Here is a 23,876-nt window from a genome sequence, read left to right on the forward strand (position 1 = left end):
TAATCCATTTACCAACGGAAAATGTGCACAAGGACGAAACGAACCAAAATTGATTTGAAACGAAATGAAAAATTATATGTGTTAAAAAAACGAGAGAACTTAAGACAAAGCCAATGCTATGAAAAATATGTAGTCAGCAAATCAAACTGTTCATTACAAATCACGTACAACCTTGTAAATGAATACGTACGTTTGCGTTAATTAATTGCGCTATTCGTGTTTTGACCGAAATCAGTTATTACGGATCTTTATATTATCTAGTCATCAAGTGATAATAAAGATTTATCATAATCAAACAGTTGTTTTTCTTCAGCATTATAAATATTTTTAGAATTTATTTTAATTGAGTTGAATGGTGAGTATTTCCAATAAATGAAAACAGGGTTCATTGGTACAATTCAAGAGTGAATGGCACTTTATTAATGATGTATATACAGATGCATTATTTTATGAATTGTAAATTATATACAATCTGAAAGATCTTTGTATAAGTTTCTATAGAAAGTAAACACGTATAAGACGGACTCAATTGACAATTGTGGAAATCCACGATATTTTGCGAAAAGTAGAAAATAAACAAATCAGAATACGTACTAAAAAAATTACAATAACAATCTCCTAACTTGTAAATGTATGTACAAAATTTTTCAATTTAGGACGTTGTGTCCGTCTGTCTATGAGTATTTTAACAATATAAATTTTTTATCTTTTTCTCATTTACTTTAGAAAAATTTAGTTACTTTGTAAAAATAGTTCTTTTATATAATATAGATCTATTAAATTTCTGACGACAAGAATTGTACGTGTAACAAGTTCACTTCTCCACTATGTCAATAGACATAGAAATGTACGAGTTGATGGAGTAATAAGGTAAATTTAAGAGCCATATAATCGAGTAAATACAAATAAGTGATAATACCCAATGGTAAGTGTTTGTAACGCAAAATACGTTTTTAAACTTAATCTTATGCTTGTTAGCATAAACCACATTTAACCACAAACTTTTTAAGTTTGCTATATATCAGTTCTCGTAATGCGTATCCTCGTAATTTCTAGTTTTCTTAAGTACGCTTTTCGTAATCATAAGTTGCTTTGTGATGGCTTTTTCGACATTTTTCTTGTTTTTGTTCGATGCAGATAGATGTTGAAAAGTATCTTCAAGAGCTCTTCTCGTTTTCATCAATCTTCTTTTCAAAGCAACATTTTCTTCTTTTAACGATTGCACTTCATCGAGACCTAGAAAATAAATGTCAAATTAAACTTATGCCAAACAAACATGAAACATTAGACTATGAACATTGAACAATTATCGGTTGCATTGCCAAGCTGTAAACTTGTACTATGAAATTTAGCCATATGAAGTGTAATGTGACACTATAGATTATTAGAAAGATACTAAATTATTTATCTATAAAGATTATACATAAAATAGATAGTGCGATGTTAAGTACAAATAAGAAGAGCATTTAGAGACGATTTGAGGACACAATTCATTCCTTATTAGACGAAAACTAACTCAAAACATCGATAATTATCTCTAAATGCAACTATTTTAGTCTAAAATGATTAAAATGTTCAGGTATAAGAAATATGAATATTTTGTAAATTAGTAAACTTTGACATTTTGATAATTCTGTGATTATTTGAAAGAATGCAAAATCGGATCCCAGAATTATCACTGGAACATTAAGTTTATAGAGCACTTAAACAAAATACGTTTACAACATCCATGCGTCGGTGCATGACAGTTATAGCGTGAAAAGTACTACGATCGGTAGAAATATGAAACGTAGCAAGTGAAATAATGCTATGAGAATCACTATGCATTATTTGCTAACATTGATTTGCCACAAGCTCTATAATGATTCAATTGATTTTGATACATACTATAATATAAAAGCCCACCTATAAGAATGGAAAAAAGTTGACGACAAAATTAGATTAGATCAATACTTCTATATTGAGTTAAAATTCAGTTGTTAAAAAAAATATTTAAAGTATAATATACCTTCTATAGGTAGCGGGCTATCGCCATCGATGTCTCGCAGTCCCGGGTTGTTATTGCAGTTATCATCGTCGCTTAGAAGATTGGTCATCGATTCGGTGATCTTCAAAGTATCTTTGAGTGGTCTCGTTGATGTCACGGCTGCGTCACTTTCGATGCCGAGATCCGGCGAGCAGCTCGACTTGCTGCGTCCGCTTGATAGAGGATAAGTTACCGGCAGCCAGTATGGAGAACCCTTCGCATGATAAAAATAAAATTAGTCGTGTTTCTAAATAAACACAAATAATAAGTTTGTAATCGCCAGTTTTTTTGTACTAACGTTGTATGTATGATATTCGTTGAGTATATCATCGCAGGCTTGTTTGGATGCAACATCAGGGGGAATGGAGGAAATGCCACTAGAACTCGGAGCGGAATCACTAGCTTCGCAGATAACCACATGCCTTCGTAACTCCTTGTTGGTTGTTTCAAGTTCTTGCACTCTAGCGCGATGCGATTCATTGATTTGATTTAAATCGGTTACCTTTGAAAATAAATAATCATGAATTAGTATAAATCGACAATATTGAACAAGGCGTAAGCTGTTTATAAAAATACATGCTTCTTTGTGGAATTTTTCTTGAAGCGTTCGAACTGTCACGTCATATCGACTTTCAGTTTTTCTCACTTCCTGCTCGAGCCTCAGTTTGTCGTTGGTGAGTTTGGTATTTTCTACCAAAATTTGGCTGTGAGTAAGTGTCAGATGGTCCAGTTCTCTTGTAAGCCTGAGGATCATCGCTTTAGCTTCTTCGTTGTCTTCCTCAAGCTTCTTGATTTTCGATCGCAACTGCAAAGAAAATTGAAAAAGTCGCTAAATAACCCGATAAGCAATAAAAATTAAGCTTTGAATTCAATTTATATGCAATCGTACCATATCATTTTCCTTATTTAGAGTTATCAGCATCTCAGTAGTCTTCCTATCAGTACTTTCTTTGTACAACGTGAGTTCAGCCTTCTGCTTTGCCACTTCAAGAGCCATATTGTCTACATCCAACATTTTTTTCTCTAATTGTAATTTACGAACACTATTTTGCTTACTTTCTTTTTTCAGAGTGTGGCACTCGTGAATTTTCCTCTCCAGAGTATTCTGTAATTTCTCGCAAAAGCTCCGAGATTTGTCGAGTTTGTTAAGCAGAAGCGATAATTTACCGTTGATTGCCTGTAAAAATAAAATTGGACATTAGTTTCAGATCTAATGAAATTCGTATGAATCAAAATTTAAAAACTTACGTCGTCGAATCTCGTTTTGGTAACTTCGTTTCTCAAGGCATTCAGTTCAGAGTACAAAAAGCTGTTAATATCCTTCAGTTCGAGAATTTGTCGATTGGCATCGAAATCGCTGACGTCGCTTTGGTAAACCTTATGACAAGGATGGTAGTCAATGGAGTCCTCAGAGTCGCTGAATGTTTTGGCGAACTTAGAAGGCCGTGACCTGGTTGCGGATTTCTGTTTAATGTCTGGCAAGCCCATTCTTGCGAGCGACACCATTCTGTCTGGTTCTGAAAAAGCCTCCGAATCCGACGGCGTCGAGAATTGGTTCTTGGAATCGATGAAGTTTTCCGATTTGCTCTTTCGAACGGATCCATCGATGCGGTCGTCTCTGTCGAAGGCAGCGTCCTGTTCGTTGAGCCTCATTCCTTCGAGCGCATTCAAGAAGTCGTCCGAAAGGATCTTTGAATTCATCAGTGCGTCGAGTACGATTTTCTTCTGCTTGTTGTTGACGGTGTCGGTCGTTTCATCCGTACTTCTTAGCATTTCTTTCATGAACTTCATGAGCTCTTTCAAATGCGTTCTTAAAAGTTCGCAGTACTGCTTGTCTCTCTCGGTGGTCGAGTCGCAGACATCGGTCATAGAGTCGTTGGCTGGTTTCGAAACGAGTTTAAGCCACTTCAAGTAGTCGACTTCTTTCTCCAGATCATTTTTCTGAGCAATGAGTTTGTGGATGTAATTAGTCAGCGTTAAAACATCGACTGGCTTGTCAGAATTAACGTAGTTCAATTGGATGATGTCATTCATGAACGTCACCTGGATTCCGATATCATTCAACTCCTTGATCAAAGTGTTCAACTGTGCGCCTGCTTTTTCTGCTCCATCTAAGGACTTGTTTCGACTCTTTTCTTGGTATTGAGACGCTGTCATGTGGTTGTGCAACTTGGCGATCTCTTTGTTCTTGCTCCACAATTCGGTGTTGACCAGCTGTTGAAGATTTTGCGTTTTTACCTGAAGCTCCTTTGTCAAACGTTCGACTTGTTGACTCTTTTCTTCGATTTCCAAATTTTTTATAGCTAATTCTTCTCGGAGCTTTTCAAGTTCAGCAGGATTTTGAACGTCTGATTTTGCACTTACTCGATCATACGCTTCTTTTAGTTTATCAAGCTCTTCGCTCTTGCCTTGTAGTTCATCTTTTATCGAGTTTTTCTCGCATACAAGACATTCGATTTTCAAGTCTTTGTCTTGCAGTCGATCGCGCAGCTCCTGAAATCGAATGTTGTGTAAATTTTTGTAACAATGTTGTTTTATCGGCGCATTTTCCGATGAATTAGTTTAAACGGATTCAGTGAACTATTGCACATTTCTCATTATACTTCTTGTCGCGTTAGTGCAGTGGCGCGAATTTCAATTGCAGCCATTTGAAGCACGTTCAAGTCAACGCTCTCGTCAGCGGAAGTTTTACATCAAGCTATTTATAAAGTGTGCGATTCATAAGAAGCCCTCGGATAGCAACCCATGGATACACTTTTTGCAAAATATTTTCCTTTTAGAGCACGTACTACCACGAACCACGAACGTTTATTTTTATTCAGAGATCAGCCACAAGTTTTACTGTTCTTCAAAGGACGATAACTCAATTTTGAATGACTTACCTCGGATTCAATTTGTATCTGCTTTTCTAATAGATTCTTCTCCGCCTTAATCTCATCGATTTGGTCTCGGAGATCGTTAATTTTGCTTTCCATTTCCTCGAATCGTTGCTGCACACACAGAAATTGTTGTCCAAGCATCAGTAAAAGGCAAACGCATTTTTTTGTGCAACGTAGATTTTATTGAAATAATAAGCGGTAACAATTTGCAAGTGTACAAAATTCCAAAGCAAAATATGTTTCACAGCCAATAGAAGCAAAAGAGGTGTAAAATAAAGTAGACACGTATCAAAAGAGTACAAAACATCTATAAAAATTTAAACATAGCACTACATCTATAAGAAGAGTTTGTGATTCAAAGCAAAGCGTATGGACGATGTAGGTGCTTAGTGTATTCAATTAGTTCAAAGTTTTCGTTTTCTTTTGCCAACATCTCGGAGGTACAAGAGTAACGATAATTGGCTCCTAGAAAAGATTAGGTCATTTAAGTGCGTTAGATCGCTGAAAAGAAAATAACGCTTCTCTTAATAGAAAAAATAGCTTTAACGAGAAAAAAAGTTATCACTGAGCTTGGACTATTTAAATTAAGATTAAGAATCATTAAATTTAGAAAAAATGGCCTTTTGTACAATTTTTCACTTCTATATATTTCGCAAAAACAGAGAAGTATACAAAGAAAGCTTTCAAACCATAAGCAGCTTTCGACTTACCTCCACTCGCTCTGAAGCGCACAAGCAGGAAAACACCGTCATTTTTTATTCCTTACTCTTTCCTACACCCCACAAATCCCTTCCTCCAACCAAGCAAACACGATATACGAGCACTAGCACTACTTTAATCGTTATGAAGCGTTAAAAAAATATTTAAAAAATTATCGTTGCTGTTATCAGTCGCAGTGCGATGACTCCTGGCACATTGGCACGTGACAAATATGCAAGAATAGTAGCTCTAGCGCGATCGCGGAAGTAGCCGTGCTTTAAAATTCACGTGGTCTCGATTAATAATCTGATTTCTCGTCGCTTCTTTGATTTTTATCTTAGTTTCGTTGAAACGCGCGCGCGGTAAGTTCGTATCGTTTGTTGATTGCAATCAAAGTCGTTTTTCGCGATGTATATAAAAAAAGGCGAATCGGTTCGTGCGCGCGCGCGTCGTTCGTCGGTGTAAACTCGCAGCGATCGCTCGCTGAGTCGAAGTGAATTTACGCGAGCCCGAGCAAGCGGTCGAAGGGGGCTGAAAGCGTCGCGACGCCGAGTCGGGCGTTTCTCTCTCTTCTTTCGCTATTATTAGCAAGCGTAAAGCGTCGAGCCGCATCTCCGAGAATCCCCGACGCACAAAAAGCGCATATAGGATAATGGGACCTGGACGATCTACGCGCATAATTCATGCTAACGTGGAATCACTGAGGAGGCTATTTCTGAGCGACCTGTCGAACGTTTTATTTCTGAACGCTCGCGATTTATCTGACACCGGGAGCAGACGTGCGGACGAGGAGAGAGACGAAATAAACGAGGGAGAGAACTCGTAGGATAGTGACGTAAAAATTTGCGAATGGAGACACACGAGACTCTTGAGCGCCGCAAGAGTGTATTTATAAAGCGGCTTCGTTATTCAAAGTATTCGCGTTGGAAAGAGAGATAGAGAGCCAGGAGCCATTCACCATCAAAGCAACCATTCGGCTTGGCCTAATTGTTGCGCTGTAGCACCCGATACTGGACTGATCATTTTAGGATTTCGAGTCGGATGCACAGAGATTTGTAGCAAATAATACTTGTACGTGTATATTAAAAAAATCATGTTTTATTCGATATCATTAGCTGAGTTAAACACGATGCTAAGCAGTCAATGTACAGCAGATAAAAATAAAAAATATAAAATAAATTATTCGTGTGTTCAGCTATCGTCGTTGCGGGCAAGCATAAAATAGAGGTGCGATCAAGCATAGCGAAGCGAAAATAAAAATATGCAGAAAAGATTACTGTAGTCACCTCTGAAATGCAAAAAAAAAGAAGCATATACTGTACGTGTGCTTGATTTTCTGCACGCAGAATTAGAAAGCTTGTGCGCTCGTGACGAATTCGTACTTGTTTTAACAATAACTACTCTACATAGTGTACAATTTGTTCGAAAATAAACCATTCTAACATGCAGATCTACGGATAAATTAAGAATGCGCGATAGATACCTGTCCATTATAGTCGCGTTCTGGGTCATCAACAAGATCTGTGCTGAGATTTCTCCGTATGGACGAATGGACGCTGCTTCTCACAGTCTTTGCATTTTCATTTTTCAGCCTGCTGAGTTCGCCTTCCAACTCCATGATTCGCCGATCCTTCTTTGCTTGTTTATCTTCTAGCTGTTCGTGACGTTTCATGAAGCCTTGGATCATCTGAATGGCTTTTCTGTGATCGGTCTCCAATTTCTTTAATTTTTGATCGGTAACATCAGCAGACTGTTGTACAGTGTCAAGCTTAAGAGACAGTTGTTTTGTTAACTCCACTTGCTTTTTCACCTCACGTTCCTTTTCTTCTAGTTCCTGGATAAAATAAATAAAAATTTTGTAATTAATGTACTAAAGAATAATACACAGCTTTAATATGTAAACAAGACTTTACTTTTCTCAGTTCTTGAGAGTTTCTTCTCTCCAAACTATTATGGAGTTCGAACATTGCCCTGCTGCGGTCATTGCTAGGTTCAAAATCTAACGAGCCATTGAAACTTTTGGTGGGACTATTGAGAGCGAACGTTTTCCTCAGATGTTGCGATTCTTCCATGAATACGGATGGACTGTTGGGTGACGTACTTCTCTTGGCATACGTGTTTTCAAACTGCAAGAAAAATTCACCCATTATACTATTAATGAATATGAACACTTTCAAAAGGTTAAATACTTCACTTATTATGCACAGAATAGATACCTGGGACAGAAGAGAACGGTTTTTGTTGTTGAGATCCGTGAGGGCGTCGTCCCTTGTTTTGACAGACAGCCTCAATTGATCGATTTGTTTCTTTCGTTTCTCAGCTACCGACGTGACTTCTTCATAAGCTTTGCACTTATCCTCGAGCAAACAAGTTTTTTCTTCGATTACTTTGTCCTTCTCGATAATTTCTTTCCTGAACTGCTGCAACGAATTGTCTCTCTTGAAAAGTTCTTCTTCCAATTCTCTTACTCTATCGTTCAACGATTCGATTTCGCGATCTCTCTTAATAGACAATTTTTCCTTCGATGCAATTTCAGTCTCCAATCGGTCTCTCAATTGATCTCTTTCATTTTCTAGCTCTTGTGCCCAGTTCCTCTCCTCCTCAAGACTCGCCGACAGCTGTTTCAACTGCAAAAAAAGAGTAAATTGGTTAAACGATCATGCAAATTTGTTTATACATTTGAAATCTGTTTGTACAGGCGGCTTGAAAGGATATAAGGTATAATAGCCTTACTTCAGATTCTAAAGAAGATTTAATTTCCTCCACTTGATGCAATTTCTCTTTGTACTCTAAGGCCTTCTCTGGTGTAATTCCAAAAGTCTCCTCGTAGAATGTGGCGTCAGTCAACCTTCCTCTGTACTCTTCAAGTTCTAAATTGAAAAAATAAAATGAACGCTTAGAGTGGGTACTTAAGAAATTATACGGCTATCTCAAAGAAACAATCTATTTACCTTTTTCAAGACTATCTGCTCGCGCCCGCTCTTGTTCAAGTGTATGCTGATACTGAGCTTGGTTTCGCGCAGATACTTGTTTCTGTTCTTCATACAGCTCGATGGCCTTGGCTGCTTGACTAAGAAGTTCCTGCTTCTCGATCAGATCTTTTCTCAAAGATTCGTTTACGACCTGAAACACAATAAAGTTTTTATGTAGGATTGAATTACCTTATGCCGTATATGCACCTGACGGTAAATTTATCTTCAAAGGAAAAAAAACTACGGCAAATATATCAGTGTCCAAACGAAATAGCAAGCCGAGAGTTCTCGACTATCAAAATATTGTACAATCTTCATAGAATTCGCGTAAAAAATATCTCGATTTTTAGTAGATTACTAACCTTGAGTTCAATATTTTTCCTCACGGGATCTTCATCGGCGGAGGTGATGCCCATACGCTCTTCGAGGAAGTATATCCTAAGCTTCAAATTAAAGTTAGCCTTCTTGAGGGCTCCCAACTCATCCTCGCACTCTTTCATTGTTCGGCCGGGTCCCCCAATGCCTTGGCCGCCGACCATACCCCCTCCTACTGGGGACGTCTTCCCCGGCGATTTGGCGTTGGCACCTTGAAAACACAGGAAAAAAAATGTCAGTGGTCTAGCCTTTTTGGATTTTGTAGAAAAGATTTAATAAGGACAGGTTTTGCTCAGCGACAATCGCTTGCAATGCAACTAATTAAGTAATTTTACCATCGGAATTTAATTCTTCTTTAAAAATTATTTCGTTTATTGCGATGATAAATCTACTAAAGGTGCTCAAACGCAAAAAAAAAACGCGGTTAGACTAGCTTAATAGACGTATGCGACGTGAACATGTCAGCGATTGGACCGATTTGAATATGGCTTTCAGAACAATTTGAAGTTATTGCTCTATATAACAACACGGGCGCAAGACGGAATGCAAAGTGGCGCTATTATTACTGTTTTTCCAACGCGAGTCTGATTCCGAGCCAAAAACTATTGGTCTAACATATGAATATAATTTTATTGCGAAGTTGGCAGACATGGCACTCGGATTGGAAGACCTTGCGATGCTGCTACTCGCGTAAATAAAGCTACGTTTTCTTAAAACATTCGTGCAAAGCTCGGAGCGGGCGCTTTTTCTCACTACTCAAATCTTCAAAAGTGAGCCAAAGCTCTTACATAACTGAAAAACAATTTTTTTTTCAACGCTAAACACCGCCCACCGTCCCCTTCCCATATCGGAATTAGCGCACCAATTCACGCATCAATAAAACGCGTCGAGCGCGACGAGTCAATTTTGCAATTAAGCTATGCGCGCATACGCAGCTGCACTATAGCCCATCCGTCGCAAAAATCCCTCATCGGCCTACCCAGCATCTGCACTTCGATCCTAATAGGCCTGTCCTCGAGGGTCAATTCGGTTGCTGGTCTCGACACGCTACATCCCATACCACGGAAGCTTCCCACTCCACTGCTCGTTATCATCAGCCGTCAGCACTCGCGACGAAGCATGACGATCCTCGTCGCTGTACTTTGACATTATACTACTGCAGCAGTCCGACAGGCCCAAAACCCGAAGGCGGCATTCGGAAAGAATTATAAGCGCAAGTGCACGGACGCGCGCGCAAACTTCGACTGCGCTCTCCACTGCGAGACAGAGGCTCTGGCTGCGGTGCCAGAGGTTACATCGCAATATAACGGCTATATAAGTGTGTGTCGGTGCAAGAGAGCGAGAGAGCGCGGTTAAAATAATGTCTTGCGATCGCGTCGCCGTCTTTTTTGTGATCTACTATCGGGACGAGAAAAGAGTAGACTCCGCTCAGACTTGGCGCACCACCTCGCTGCTTTGCTTTTTACTCGGGATATATATAGGTGTAACGTTAACGACGGATAGCACATAGGTTCGAGAGAGGGAGAGGGTATTTACTGCGTTAGGAAAGAAAGTGGACGACGTTTACGGGGCCCAGATGATTTGCGGGCCGTCTTTTGCTGAGTGAAATCTCCTTTGTCTGTGTATTATTTTCGAGGAACGGATGTGTATGGACCGTAAAGTTGACAAATCTGCGGGGTTGTCTGTTATTTAAGCGTGAAGAATTGTTTAGTTGTTGTTTACAATGGCTTTTTGAAATTCGTTGCTTGGAATGAGTTTTAGTGCTGGATTATCTCGAGTCATTTTGTGTAAATATAGCTATATCGGTACATCGTCAAGTTTTGTAGCTAGTTATAAGATTAGCTTTATCGCGTTTACAGGCTCCTATCGGTCATTTCCCGTCCAGTCTTCTATGTGTGCTGTGAGCATTTGCTTAAAAATACGCCTTTACATTTCTTATAGAAAAATGAACTTTTAAATCAATTATAAACTTGATTACAATAATAATAGCAAGATTAGTATATTAAGTCGTTTTAATTCTGCGAGTATTGCGAAACGAAGAAATTGATCAAGTTTACGTGAAGGTTACGTTCGCCATCTGCAGACGTACATATATAGCACATAGTATATTGTGGAGCAATTGAGACAGATCGAATACCATCGTGGTGCATGCGCATTACTTTATTCAACAAGACAGAGTATTACGTTTCTTTTGTCATAACAAGTTCACTCGAATAATGAAATAAAAAAACTACTTTTCAAAAAGTTTTAGAGTAAAAGTAACTAACGTATATTGAAATTCGAGTTTTCGTTAAACTATAATTATTCATGACACAATGCAAGCGAGAGACTCCCGGTCAACTTAATTCCATATTTATACGCGTTTATATCGACAGCACTTGCAGCACGTCAAGTTTTAAGGCAAACTTCAAGTATTTATAGATGGCACATTTCGGAACGGCGTCGCTCAAGCTGTCTTTATTTCGGTAAAGCACACAATTCACAGGATAATCTTGTCGCGTCTAATCTAAAGGGAGGTACCAGCAGCATAGGTATTTTCGTGAACCAGGGGATAATAAATTGTCTACACAAGGGATTAGATAAACAACGTCGCGACGATCGTACTGTCACTCAAAAATTACAATGTTTATTGCGTCAATTTTGCACGAATCACTGGGCTAAGTAGCCATCAAGATTACTTATCTAGACGATCAAAGCTAAAAGAGGTGTGGCTTCATGAACCCGTGGAAACCTATCGATATGCAAAAACGTTGAGTATGTAGACTACTGTCGTACACAAGGTGACGCATGCTATTCTTAAGAGGAATCACATAGTAATAGTCATAAAATTTTAAGTAGGCTGTGTTATGATTATACAGATAGCATTTTCAAAACAAACAGACCGACTGATTATCTAGAATGGAAATTTTTACAAATCGAAATGAATAAAATATTCACAAACACGCTTTCTTGCAGTTTGAAATGCACTACTGTTGTTTTTGAGTCATGGCCCACTTGGAATGCAGAATTCACTAATCACTATAATGCAAGGCTTTCTAGTGCAATTTTAGACAAATTCTAATTGGAAGCCTGCGCCAAAATTCAGATTACCGACAGAATTATTTAATCCTCCGACGTATTGAGTACACAGGCCTATTTCTTTTAGCAGTCAAATTTAATAAGCTCTACATATTTTCAAGAATCCACAGTCTGATTATTAGTCAAATTAGCTATATTCCGTCTAACCTGCGATCAGTTAAAAATAAAAATTATGATCTAATTTGACATTAACGCTTCCGAGAAGACAGTCTCGGGGTCCTAGAATCTCAAAGCATCCGTAACGAGCGTATCGTCACGCTTGAAATTCTTATAGTCTAGCGATTCGTGTCATGCCCGTGATCAGAGGGAGAAGCGGCATCGAATAAAACGATACTGCAGGCCCACAGAAACTGGCGCTAAGCGTGTCGAGCTTTATATAAACCGTGTAGAACGCGAACAATAGAAAAGACAAGAGTTTGCGCAGTTAAATGGGTCCAAAGTACAATAAGAAGTACATGTAGACCGAACAAAGCTCCTGCTACGCTGAGATTTGCACTTTACACGCGCCTGAAAATGCAAATGATTTACTACCTGGCACGTACGTCTTCGGGTTTAATTATACATTAAGATATTTATTGACGCGCATAAATTACGCGAAAATTATGAGCACTTGGGTCATTTTGTGACTGGAAGTGCAGGTTAATGTGAAACATATTTTCAACCACAATTTTCATTTAATTAAGACCAAAAGAATTTAAACTTTTTCAGTCGGAAAATTTCGCGCTTGCTAATGAAAAATCCTTCAACTCTAGTATAAATTTTACAATGTCACAAATACACCGTGGTCAAACTATCCAGAAATAGCCCTGGTCGGATCAAAAATAGAGGCAAGGTAGCCGTCGCCGCGCATTATTTCAGTAAGTCCAATAGGGTGACAGAGAGAAGAGAGGTGACCGCGCGGCGGGCGTCGACAGCATCGGCTTCGCGACTCCATGTTCTTTTGGAGTGTCGGCAGCTTGGAGACTGGTTAAAGGTAGATCGATCGTCGAAGATCGCGGAAGTGTGGTTGCGCGCTTGCCAGATCTCGAATGTCGGACAGCGTCTGGCACAGATCGACCTCGGCAAAAGCCAAATTTACTTGTTCGCCATACAAACGCACAGCGTCGCTGTTAGGAGGTTACCCAACTAGACTCTCTTCGCACGGTTCAACGGCCTCCTACTTACTACCACTCGTCGACGTCTCGATGACTGTAATTATTTTCATCGCCACCACAATGGCACTCTCTTTTGACGCGCGCGAACTGCTCTATCACACGCACAGAAAGAGAGAGAGATACCGACGCACACGTGCAGTGCTGCAGTATCAACCGCTGCGCTGCAGCGAATGAAAGGGACAGAGAGGGGCTAATAAAAACTGGCTCTCGTTTCCGTTTTATCAGTCTCGTCCTCTTATTGGACTTTTTGTTACTGGGAGCGTCTCTCTTGATCTTTGCTTTGGCTCGTTGTGGTAAAGTGCAAATGTACACACTTCGCGCTTTGTATAAGCTAGTTTTGTAATCTGCAGTGTCTGACGAATACGTTGGATTATTTTCTGTTTATTCTTAGATTCGGTCAAAGGTCAAACTTCTCTGTACGTGACGAATTGAGCGTATATTTGAAGCTTCGAAGAGAGAACTTTTGAAAGCGTTTTACTCGCCTGAGATGAGTTCTAACAAACGGCGATGCTCGACTCTGCTGACGTCGACGTTTAGACAAGTGGATTGACGCAGTCCACGCTCGAGTTCTAAATTGCATTTCGAAAAAGCTCCTCCGTCGCATCTCTGCTCCATTACTTTCGCATTTATCAAGCTCAAGCGACTTATCCCACAATTTTCACTTCGTCTCGTTCCATAAAATGATTGATAACTCGTCTACGGAAGTCCAGCGGTATGGCGCAAAGTATAAATGTCTTCCCCCCCCAACAAAGTTTCGAGGAAACATCAAAACGACGATCCGCATAACGCCGTCATATTAATAACAACAAATTAGCCCCGAAAGCTCTGCGGCCAAAGATAATTCCAGGTATCGCCCGATAATAATGTCCCGCGGCGTCTCGCTCATTAACCATGCCCGGGAGCCATCTATCACCCCGGAGTTCGCGCGAGACTACTCTTCCAACTTTATATAATAATAAGCTGAAAGCTTGAAGCGCTTCGCTGCGTTTTGGCCGAATCTCCACGCAAGCTCTACACGATGACGCGCTGGAATGTGGCGACAAAGTTTGCCCCGGAGGAGAGAGAGAGAGAGAGAGGCTGAGCTTCCGCGCGGACTTTCGACGTGTTTCCGAGAAACCGGCGCAGCGCTGGCTCGGCGACAAAAGCTCGACGCTCGTTTCTTTTTTTACGACTATTTTTAAAAGCGGGGGAATCGCCGTGAGAGAGTGTCGCGTTTCGGCGGGAGCCGGAAAAGAACGTGACTTTTTTCCGGGATGGATGGAAGCCGCCGGTCTTCGACGGCTGGAGCGCGAGAGAGAATTTTCAGAGCTGATAATGCTACTGCGTGGTACACAGATAAAAATATCGAGCGTCGATGTGATGGGAGACTGAACGGCGATGGCTATTTTCGTATACCGAGGCGTACACTCGAAGTTGGAGCAAAGCGATAAGTTTATTGTGCTAACCTTGGCGGATAAAGAACGCGGATGAATGCATGACTGATGATTACGAAACTCGCGGCTTTTTTTTTGAGATTACGTCTTCGTATTGGTATTAGCGCAGCATCCCTTGGTTGCGAGTGATAAGCTGTACTGGAAAGCTTTAGGAATATTCCACGGTAATATTGAATTAACTAATACACTGAGCTTTTGCGCATCGAAGAATCTTTGATAGCGTAATAATGCGAGTCAGTCTATATGGTTAATTGCCGAGAAATTCTGTGATAGTTCGATACGCAAAACTATTGTCCGGTGAAATGGGCCTTTGAAACAGGAAACGCTATCGAAGTCATCGATCTCGACAAGGTTCATTAACGACCAATTGCTCCAAGAATAAAAGTCAAATCAAAGGGCTCCTTGTCAAAACGAACAAAAAAATACAGTCACTTATAAGACAGTCCCATTGTTCTTGACCGACACACCATGATGCGACGTACGAGCGATCGGTTAATAAGATCACGACTTCTCTTGATTGCCAAGCGACAAATGATACGTGTAAACTCGTGTGTGTAGTGTATGAGCATCACAGTTGCATTACAAGAGAGGAAGTGATCGCTGATAATTATAACCCCTGTTCCGGCAATCCGTCATAGTGTAGGATCAAGTAGGGCACTTTCGACGCAGAGAGAGAAAAAAGTGATTTTGCGTGATGAAAAATTAAGGGTAATTTTGCGCGAGCATTAAAATTCCGTGGACTGTTTTCAAGCCGAGTTGCGCAATTCATAATTATAGCGTATAAGAGATAATTTGTGCGTTTTGATACTCACCATTTACCATCGGAATAGTTTGATCCATTGTGACGTTTGGGAGTGGCAGATTCGTACTAAAACAGAAAGAAGACATGACATTTAGAATGTATCTTTCAATTGCAAAAAGAAAAATGGAAAAATGTCTTTAGATCCTAAATGCACGACTTGGGGTAAAACGGAATCAAAGTGTCCTCATACGCACATAAGACGATTAAGGTACTTCAAGAACTTGCCTTCCAGTAAATTCTAATTTAGATTTCTCGGTAAGTGAGGGTAAGTAACGTATTTGGGGGTTATTTTCTGTGGAAAGCCAAAGCGAATAATTAGATTAGAAACATACGAGCTTGCTATAATTGCTCTCGCAATGCCGACAGTAACGAATACCAAATTTGTCGCATGGCGTGCGTTACCGCATTAGAATGCGCGAAATCGTAATGCTCATTTATTCATATGCAAATTATCACAACATATTTTGCACGTTTTATATGATGATACGTGACAGATATCCAATATCTATCATACCCGCATCCGCAATGTTTTGTACCTTAGTCCGATTTCAGGATGTGCAAAATTTTAGACAAGCTCTTAAAAAATCTGAAGCATGGATGTATTCTTTTACTTTATTAATCTCCAAAATGCATAGATGCTCATATTAGTGACGTTCATATTAGAGAAAGTAAGCTTCCATTTGTTTCCTTTAGAAAACTAAAACAAAACGACTGCGACGCACGGATGTATATTTGAGTTTACGGATGCGTACTTCCTAGAATCTTTACTCGCGCTTATTTAAGAATAGTCAAACGGAGAAAAAAGTGTCGCGAGTGCTGGAACACTTTTGTACGCGCAGTGTATTTGTTTCGGCCTGGTACCGTATACTATGGTACTATACCGCTTCAGTACGTCAACAGAAATAGCATCGGGCAGCAACAGATGCGAGCTGCCCTTACTATTTATCTTAATAGTTCATTGAGGGTCGGTGCGCACTTAAGGTACTATTTTTGATTTTAGATCTTAACGTGGTATTCTCTACAACTTTATTGATAAAAAAATCAATTACACCGGGCATTCAAAAAATCGATGATCCACCAACTGACGCTTCACAATCAACGTATAATATCAGTTAGCCAAGCATCCGCAGGAAACCCACATTCTCATCCGACAAACTGAGAACAAAACAAGGGGGAAAGGCTATAGGTAGTCATACACGAGCCGATAACCGAGCAGATGCAACTCTTTTTTCACATTACACTTTTTATCGAAGAGCCCTTACTTCCCCTCATGCCGTGGATCGACCCGCAGCATCACCAGCATCATACACCGTAGAGACATCGAGAGGGACGTGGGACAAAAATAGTCCCTCGAACACCTAAGCGCGCGCTTCCTGTCCTCGCTGCGCGCGCACCTCGGGTCGTCGCGCGGATATCCCGACCCTGCTGCTGCACCGCTATTCAGAAAATCTCTCCAGGGAACTCCGAGAGCTAAGGGTGCGCGAGCATTTTTATTCAGCGGCATATCGGATGGCTAAGCGTCTGCGTTCCGGAGAGAGCGCTGCTGCTGGTCGAATAAATGAGATGACTGAGGCACAATTCGGGCTGCCTTAATTTAAAGAAGTGGGCGAGCCAATAAATTCAGAGGCAATGTGGCCGATGTAGAGCGCGTTCCTTTACAACACACATTATACGATAATGTTTAAAATAGCTTTGGAAATTTTATTTCTGTCGCATGAAGAAGCTATTATGCGAGATTCGGCCCGAACAGCAGAAAATTACATCGAATCGCGCATAACACGCGAAATTTCACAGATTGCACCGATATAAATCACACCCGCCATTAAAACTCCTTCGAATGCCGTGTTCCCTACAATTTTCGAAAGGCACGATAAAAGAAGAAAAAGGTCATCGCGCGAATCAATCTCGTATATGCAACTTTGCCTAACGGTTCGCTCCTGCAACCTTGAAAAGCCATGCGCGAATCCATACCCGTGCAGGAGAAGTATAGCCGAGCTGCGCCAGATATTCGACGCAGCTCTCGCATCAGCACGACGGGGCGAGAAGAGCACGTGGAACGCATGCGCGTCGTTTATACCGCGCGAATCCTCTGTGTTTATGCAACGCGTCGTCGAGAGAGAGAGAGAGAGAGAGAGAGAGAGAAGAAAGCTCTGCAGAGGACGAAAAAAGAAAAGGGAAGACCGCGACTGTACAGGACGTCGGTACTTTGCGCGCGAATCAACAAAAGGGACGCTGATAAGTGCCCATAAATCAGCGCGACTTTCATCCTCGTCACGCATATCGATCGCCCGAATGCTAATATTTATCGAACCACGCGCGCGCGAGAGAGAGAGAGAGAGAGAGAGAGAGAGAGAGAGAGAGAGAGAGCTTTGGCGAATCTCTGCAGTCGTCGCTTCTCTATAGCGTATACGTTTGCACGAGCGCTCTCGCGAGGTTGGTTTATTAATTCGACTTCTACGCTGCGTGGAAAGAGCCGAGCGCAGAGGGCACGTGATCGTATTCGATGGTCAAAGTGCCAACGTGTGACGTCAGCCGAGAATATAACAGTGGAACGGAGCAGCACACAGGGCACGTGTGTGTGTGTGCGTGTGTGTGATATAGATGGGCCGAGTGCGAGAGAGAAAAAAGCGAGAGGGGAAGAGAGCGCGAGCCGTGATCAATATCCAACGAGGGCAGGTTATTGTGCGGTCCAACGAGATGATGCTGCAGCGCGTGTATAGAGAGTTAGTTGGGTATTAACGCGTGGAATACGTTGCTTTTCTAGTTTTTTTTCTCTCTTCTCGACTGAGCGAGCTGGTTTTACGGAGGCAGATGAAAGTTTTTGAAAAGGCATTGTGTTTTTCGTTCGGATAACTCAAACAAAGCTCCGAGGATTTCGGGCTTAATTTAGAATGCGTGAGGTTCGCGTATTTTTGACGAAAAGAATTCGTAAAGTAGTCAACCGTTCAGAAACCGCCAAAATTTTTTTTTACGTTTCATAATAACCGTCGCAAATCTAATCTAGCGAAAGTTTGCAATAACTCACGATGAAACAGATTGATTTATCTACCTGCAGAGCTAATAAAAACTGCAGCAACGCATAATTTAGGCACAAGCAAGCGAACAAGCAGACGTTAATTAGACGAAGCATTTAAACAAGCGAATAAGGTCGTCTTCCAATAAAGAGCAGTTAGCGTTGGAGAAAGTTGCACGAAATGAATAATAAACAGATCTGCACCTCCTCCGCACTATCAGCGCGTACACGAAAACAGCAAGTGTTAGTAGCTCAACCGCTATCTTATCCCGAGTGTGGCAATAGCCGAAAACAATTTTACTAACCGAGCATTATCTTCTCGATCTATTACAGGAATATCCTCGCTCTTTCCCACAAACAGCGCCGGAATGACGATGCAAGCCGATTATCCGGGCTCTTCCGAAAGTAGGCCGGTAAACGAATTATTACGCCGGTCCGCCGTCGAATATAATTAATCCTAATCGAAGAAATTACCGCTCTTGTTTACGGCTCGTTAGAACAAGACGATCGTTTCGTTTTGACTGATGCAGCAGCACATCTGCGACGTTGTGTGTCTCCGTAGCAGCATGTCATTACGCGATTTGCGCACTTGCGAGGCGAGTCACGTGGGCGTTTCGTTTTTGCGCGAGACGATTTTCGCGTAGGAGCTTCGGAAACGATTAGACCAGAACGACTGCTGCGTGAGCCAGTCACGTGCTGAACACCGAGAGCGGGAAATCGATTCGCGAAATCGAGTCCTCGTGCGTTTGTTGTCGCTGTGTGCGACTGCTATGTAGATAGATGTCACGTGGGACGAAATTCGCCATACGAGTATGTATATGGAGTCTGGATGAATAATAAATCAGCAGCGGTTTCACTTCCGCGAGAGAGAGAGAGAGAGAGAGGGACGATCGGAGATGCTTGATGTGTATCGAGGTAATGCATCGGTTGTGAAGACTGCGATTATAGAATTGCGGACAATTGAAGAATTGTTTATGTGGATGGATGGATCTGGCAAACGCATTTGCAAAATAACGTCGTTGTAAATAATTCAAGAGATCATGTTGGTCTTAGGTGAATATAGGATGTTTCGACAGGAAACGAAATATTACGATTCGCTCATGAAATGTTAATTATATGCCTGAGCGATGGATGAATATTATTATGATAATTTGTAAACTTGCCGTTTAACATATTGGATCTTTAGGGTGTCGTAAAAAAGGAGCTAAGTATTTAGAAAAGCAACAAGTATGCATGTACTTTTGTAAAAGTAGGCAGAATTACACTCAATACTTTGTAGCGCATGAAATCTAGTAAAATATCCAGTACAGAGTGGGTAATTGTTTCGCGAATCGCATCTGTTCTGATTCATTCATTTACGCTTTTACGTGAATCAGTTATCAATAGAAGAAGTTGTCATACAGCAAGATTTTTTAAATCCAAGCTGTATACATTTCATCTAAAGCGAGCTGGCGTAGCAAGATAATACCAATCTACATACGCTCATAATCGACGTCGTACACTGACACAACCAAAACTAAATCTAACAAAAATATTATCGTTGTAAACCACGTGCAAATATCTATACACATATTGTATACTCACTTCCTAAACGGACTGTAAGCGCTTCCCCACAAGCTTCCTTTGGTCGGCGAGGGGGGGCTGTTTGGATTACTCGAGTATCCAAAATTACTGAAGAACATGTTGCTGATTTATACTATACGGACAATAGTAAATAATAAACTATATAGCCACGAGTCGCAGCTATATTTTTATACTCTTCCCTAGCTCGGCGAGGAAATCTTAAAGTTAATACTGCTATAAATAATAGTAATAATAATGATAAAAGTAGCTTCTTGTACTATTGCGCTTTGGCACGGATTTTGGCGCGAACCCTCAGTCTTACACAAGTTCGTAATCGTACGCAGAATATTGGACGGATTAGCGAAAAGTTAAAATCGATCGTCGTCGTTCGATGTAGACGTATCAAATCAAAGTCTATATACGTGTATACAACACGCACAGCTACACGTGTGTATACGAACACGACAGTCTTTGTACAAACCCAGGGTTCAGTGAGTCAGCGTGTCTACGCGAGACAGATAAGAAACGTCCGACTTCCTCCGAAAAAAAAAACAACTTAGAGTTCTGTTCAGTAGCAGCAGAAAACTTTCAACCCGCACTTTATATTTGTATACGTTTGTCTCTGATGCACCGAGTCTCTTCTCCTGCACCACAAAGCAAACACCGAGAGAAAGGCAATAACAAAGATTTCTGTCCCTCTCGATAAAACGCGCACAAAGTGTCCGTGCGTATCACTGCAGTATGTACTATACAGTCACACTGTTATATTTATAGATTAAAACGCAATCTATCCGTTTATCAATTTGTCCTTCTTGACCATCCTCTTGGAGTAAAAAAGCCTCTTCTTAGCAGACGGTCTCGTTTGTCCCATGATACGGAGCTCCTGGAGACTCTTCAAAAGCACCGCCGCGCGCGCAGCCTCCCTAGCGGCAGAGCAAGATCAGCTCTTCTCTCCTTTTTGTTTCAGAAGCGAAAATCCAACATCACACGATAGCCTCTATCGATCCTGAATCCGATGCGGTCAGCTTGTATACGTCGAGATGAGAATCTACGCAGAAGCTGCGATAAAGAACTGTGACGATGCTTTCTTCGGCTGTATTTGCGTAACGCACACGTACGGACAAGGCGGCGGGCTAGGAACGACTGAGCGGCCGAATATAGCGGGGCTGCTGCAGCGATAGCTTCGCTGTACTACTGTGTGTGAAAGAGGAGGGGGCAAGGGACGCAGAGAGAAAGAGCGAGAGAGAGAGGGAGAGAGAGCGAGGGTTGCAAGCTGCGCGAGAGGAGCCTGCGTACAACATGCGACGAGCATCTGCGGCTGCGGGAGAGAAAGAGAGAGAGAGAGAGAGGACGTGCCGATGCACATGCGGCTTTATCGTCGGAGGCTACTCGGGCTTTTCATCAGTGCCTCTCAATTATCATTTCACTCTCTCTCTCTCTCTCTCTCTCTCTCTCTCTCTCTCTCTCTCTCTCTCTCTCTCTCTCTCTCTCTCTCTCAATGCACTGACGATCCGCGCGAGATCCCCGACTGTCTATTTGATTTTCGGCCTGCCTGTCTGAGATGAGGAGAGCTATTTTCGGGGTGATTTCGGGTTATTACGTAAATTAGGCTCCTCGTTAAGATTCCAGCGCGGGATAGCGTATGACTTCAGTGTGAAATGTATTAGTAGAAGAAAACTGCGCTAAATACACTCGAAACGGATGCAGTAATTTTGTCGCGGAACTGTTCAAAAGGAAAAACATCTGTTTCCGGCAAAGAAACGTGTTTGGAGTATGGGGAGGGGAAACGCGCGCTCGTCTCTCTCTCTCTCTCTCTCTCTCTCTCTCTCTCTCTCTCTCTCTCTCTGGTCTCCTATTTCTTTATTCGGAATCGCCGTAGTGGTCTGACAGCCACTGCGGGGACATCGGTAACCTTTGACCTGAGCAGCGCAGATAGGCGTTGTACACTGCAAGACACAAAGCGCGCGAGGCGAATCGAACCAATAGATTCACCAGGCAGTATGAAAATAAAGAGACGTCGACGACTCGAGTATTGATTGCGATTCATCGCAGATGTTGGCTTAATGCGCGCCAAATTTTCCGCTTTAAATTCTCGATGTCCACGGATTTAGAACAGTCCGGATTTTGCACAGCGGTTCTTGCCAATTTGATCAAAATTACGTAGCACAATTTTGATTTGAATCTCTGGATATAAATTTAGTAGAAGTGCATTTCGTCGCTGTGTTACTGAATTATTTGTAATGTAAGAGCTTTGTATGCGTGACGGTCTATTTTAATTTAGTTTTTCGTTACGAAAAATTTTAGGATTCTTGTGATCGAATTTTCCAATGGGAGAGTGGATGTTTCAAATAGGATTGAATTTTCTTTGAAACACGGAACAATACCTCGAGGTATAATAAAAAGGATCTACCACCTACGCTCAGGAAGAGCGCTATGAATAGGGTAACCTTTTTTAAAAGGTTTCTATCACACTTGAAGAAAAAAAAGAACGAACTTCTGAGCTTTACAAAGAAAGATTTTTCAGAGACTAAATTCAGAGAGAAAGTTTATCACTTTGTGTGTTGATGGAATAAAAAATTTATAAAAATCGGTAAAACATTTTACGATTATTATTAAAATTTGACAAAGCTTTCTCAAAATGATTAGATGGTTTAATTTTTTTAAATATTTAAAAATATTGATTATAATATTATTATTAATTGTCAATATTTAACGTTAAAAATATAATGCAAACTGTGCGTATCATCACACGGGTCAACTAAATATAGACGCAAAAAATATTACTCCTTATGCACCAGACTTTAATGGTGCGCCCGTATAAAAATAGTCTCCTATTCAAACATCTACTAATAGAAATACTAATAAGAGCACGGCGACAAAAACAAAACAAACGCCGAGTGCATACGGAAAACGTATGTGCCGCCTCTGAAATTTGCATCTCGGCTATAAGATCCTTGCAAAAGGCGCAGCCCGAGTGTCTCGCATCCAGAAATTCGAGAACGAATGAAAAAGTGCATTTCCCGACCCCAAATTTATGAATATCTCTCCGCGTTCTCGTCCCACGCGCAGCGGTCGGTGCCGCGTAAAAATAACGGCCAGACTGCACAGAGGGGAGAACGCAGGCCAAGGGAATCTCATCTCCGCGTTACACACGCTACTCTATACCTATATATACACGAGTTCTACAACGGCTTAAAGGTACTCACATCTCGAAGCAGTTGACCGAGGCCATAGTGTCGTCCGGATAACCCGCCATGGTTGCAGCGAATCTCCTTATCGCTTATTCTCACACTCGGCGCGTCGACAGGAGCATGCACATAACAAAAACACAAAACACACAGGACGGAATGCGTTCAACCGTCGTCGGCAGCCGACGTCTCTCGGAAATTCAAAACAACGCTTCCCGAAGCGACCGCTCGCTGCAGCTACGGCGCTGGTCTGGCTCGAAATGCCGCTGATTGGTGCGCGTCGCTCGCTAGTGCCGGCAATTTTGGCGGGAAAAAGTCACTGGAATGGCTGGCGTAGATTGGCGAGCCTGATGTCACTAGGGATGGTTACTATTTTTCCTGGCCGATTCGAATGGTATTGCAGGGTATTGATTCATCGATTGCCTTGGCTGGTGTAATGATTTGTGCAGGGATGATTCATTTTTGAGACATTTTCGAAGTTGATGAATCCTATCATAAATTTTATAAGCGATTGAGCAGAAACCTTAGAAAATGAATATTCATCATAAAATTGCATTCGATTGTGTGTATGTACACACAAGTCGCGCAGTTGAAAAGCGCCACTTCCGATTAACAAGCGCTGTTTTCGATTAACCTATTTACACGATCTTCCGCTCCGCGTTTCCGCAATTTAATTTCTTATCAGTTTTCTCAT

General features: G+C 41.3%; 1 protein-coding gene across 12 annotated transcripts; it reads right to left on the reverse strand.

Annotated features, from left to right (window-relative positions):
• Positions 1–384: 384 nt before the first annotated feature.
• LOC100120155 (centrosomin) lies at positions 385–23,438 on the reverse strand. Of its 12 annotated transcripts, none has more exons than XM_016981996.3 (17): positions 20,016–21,185; positions 15,429–15,484; positions 8,939–9,162; positions 8,556–8,727; positions 8,338–8,474; positions 7,821–8,231; positions 7,518–7,730; positions 7,088–7,438; positions 4,909–5,016; positions 3,275–4,519; positions 3,083–3,203; positions 2,916–3,010; positions 2,607–2,831; positions 2,325–2,528; positions 2,009–2,240; positions 1,888–1,905; positions 385–1,236 (listed from the first exon to the last, which is right to left on the reverse strand). In XM_016981996.3, the coding sequence occupies exons 1-17, from the start codon at positions 20,111–20,113 to the stop codon at positions 1,022–1,024; spliced, it is 4,125 nt and encodes a 1,374-aa protein (XP_016837485.1). In that variant the 5' UTR covers positions 20,114–21,185; the 3' UTR covers positions 385–1,021. The 12 variants fall into 12 exon arrangements, 10 of the variants coding, with proteins under 10 accessions (XP_016837485.1, XP_032453157.1, XP_003427104.1 ...); XM_032597266.1 differs by lacking the exon at positions 20,016–21,185 and adding an exon at positions 18,737–19,121; XM_003427056.5 differs by lacking the exon at positions 20,016–21,185 and adding an exon at positions 23,201–23,438 and having other exon boundaries at positions 2,916–3,203.
• Positions 23,439–23,876: the final 438 nt, after the last annotated feature.

This window comes from Nasonia vitripennis, chromosome 2 (genome assembly GCF_009193385.2).
Source record: "Nasonia vitripennis strain AsymCx chromosome 2, Nvit_psr_1.1, whole genome shotgun sequence".
NCBI classification, from domain to species: Eukaryota; Metazoa; Arthropoda; class Insecta; order Hymenoptera; family Pteromalidae; genus Nasonia; species Nasonia vitripennis.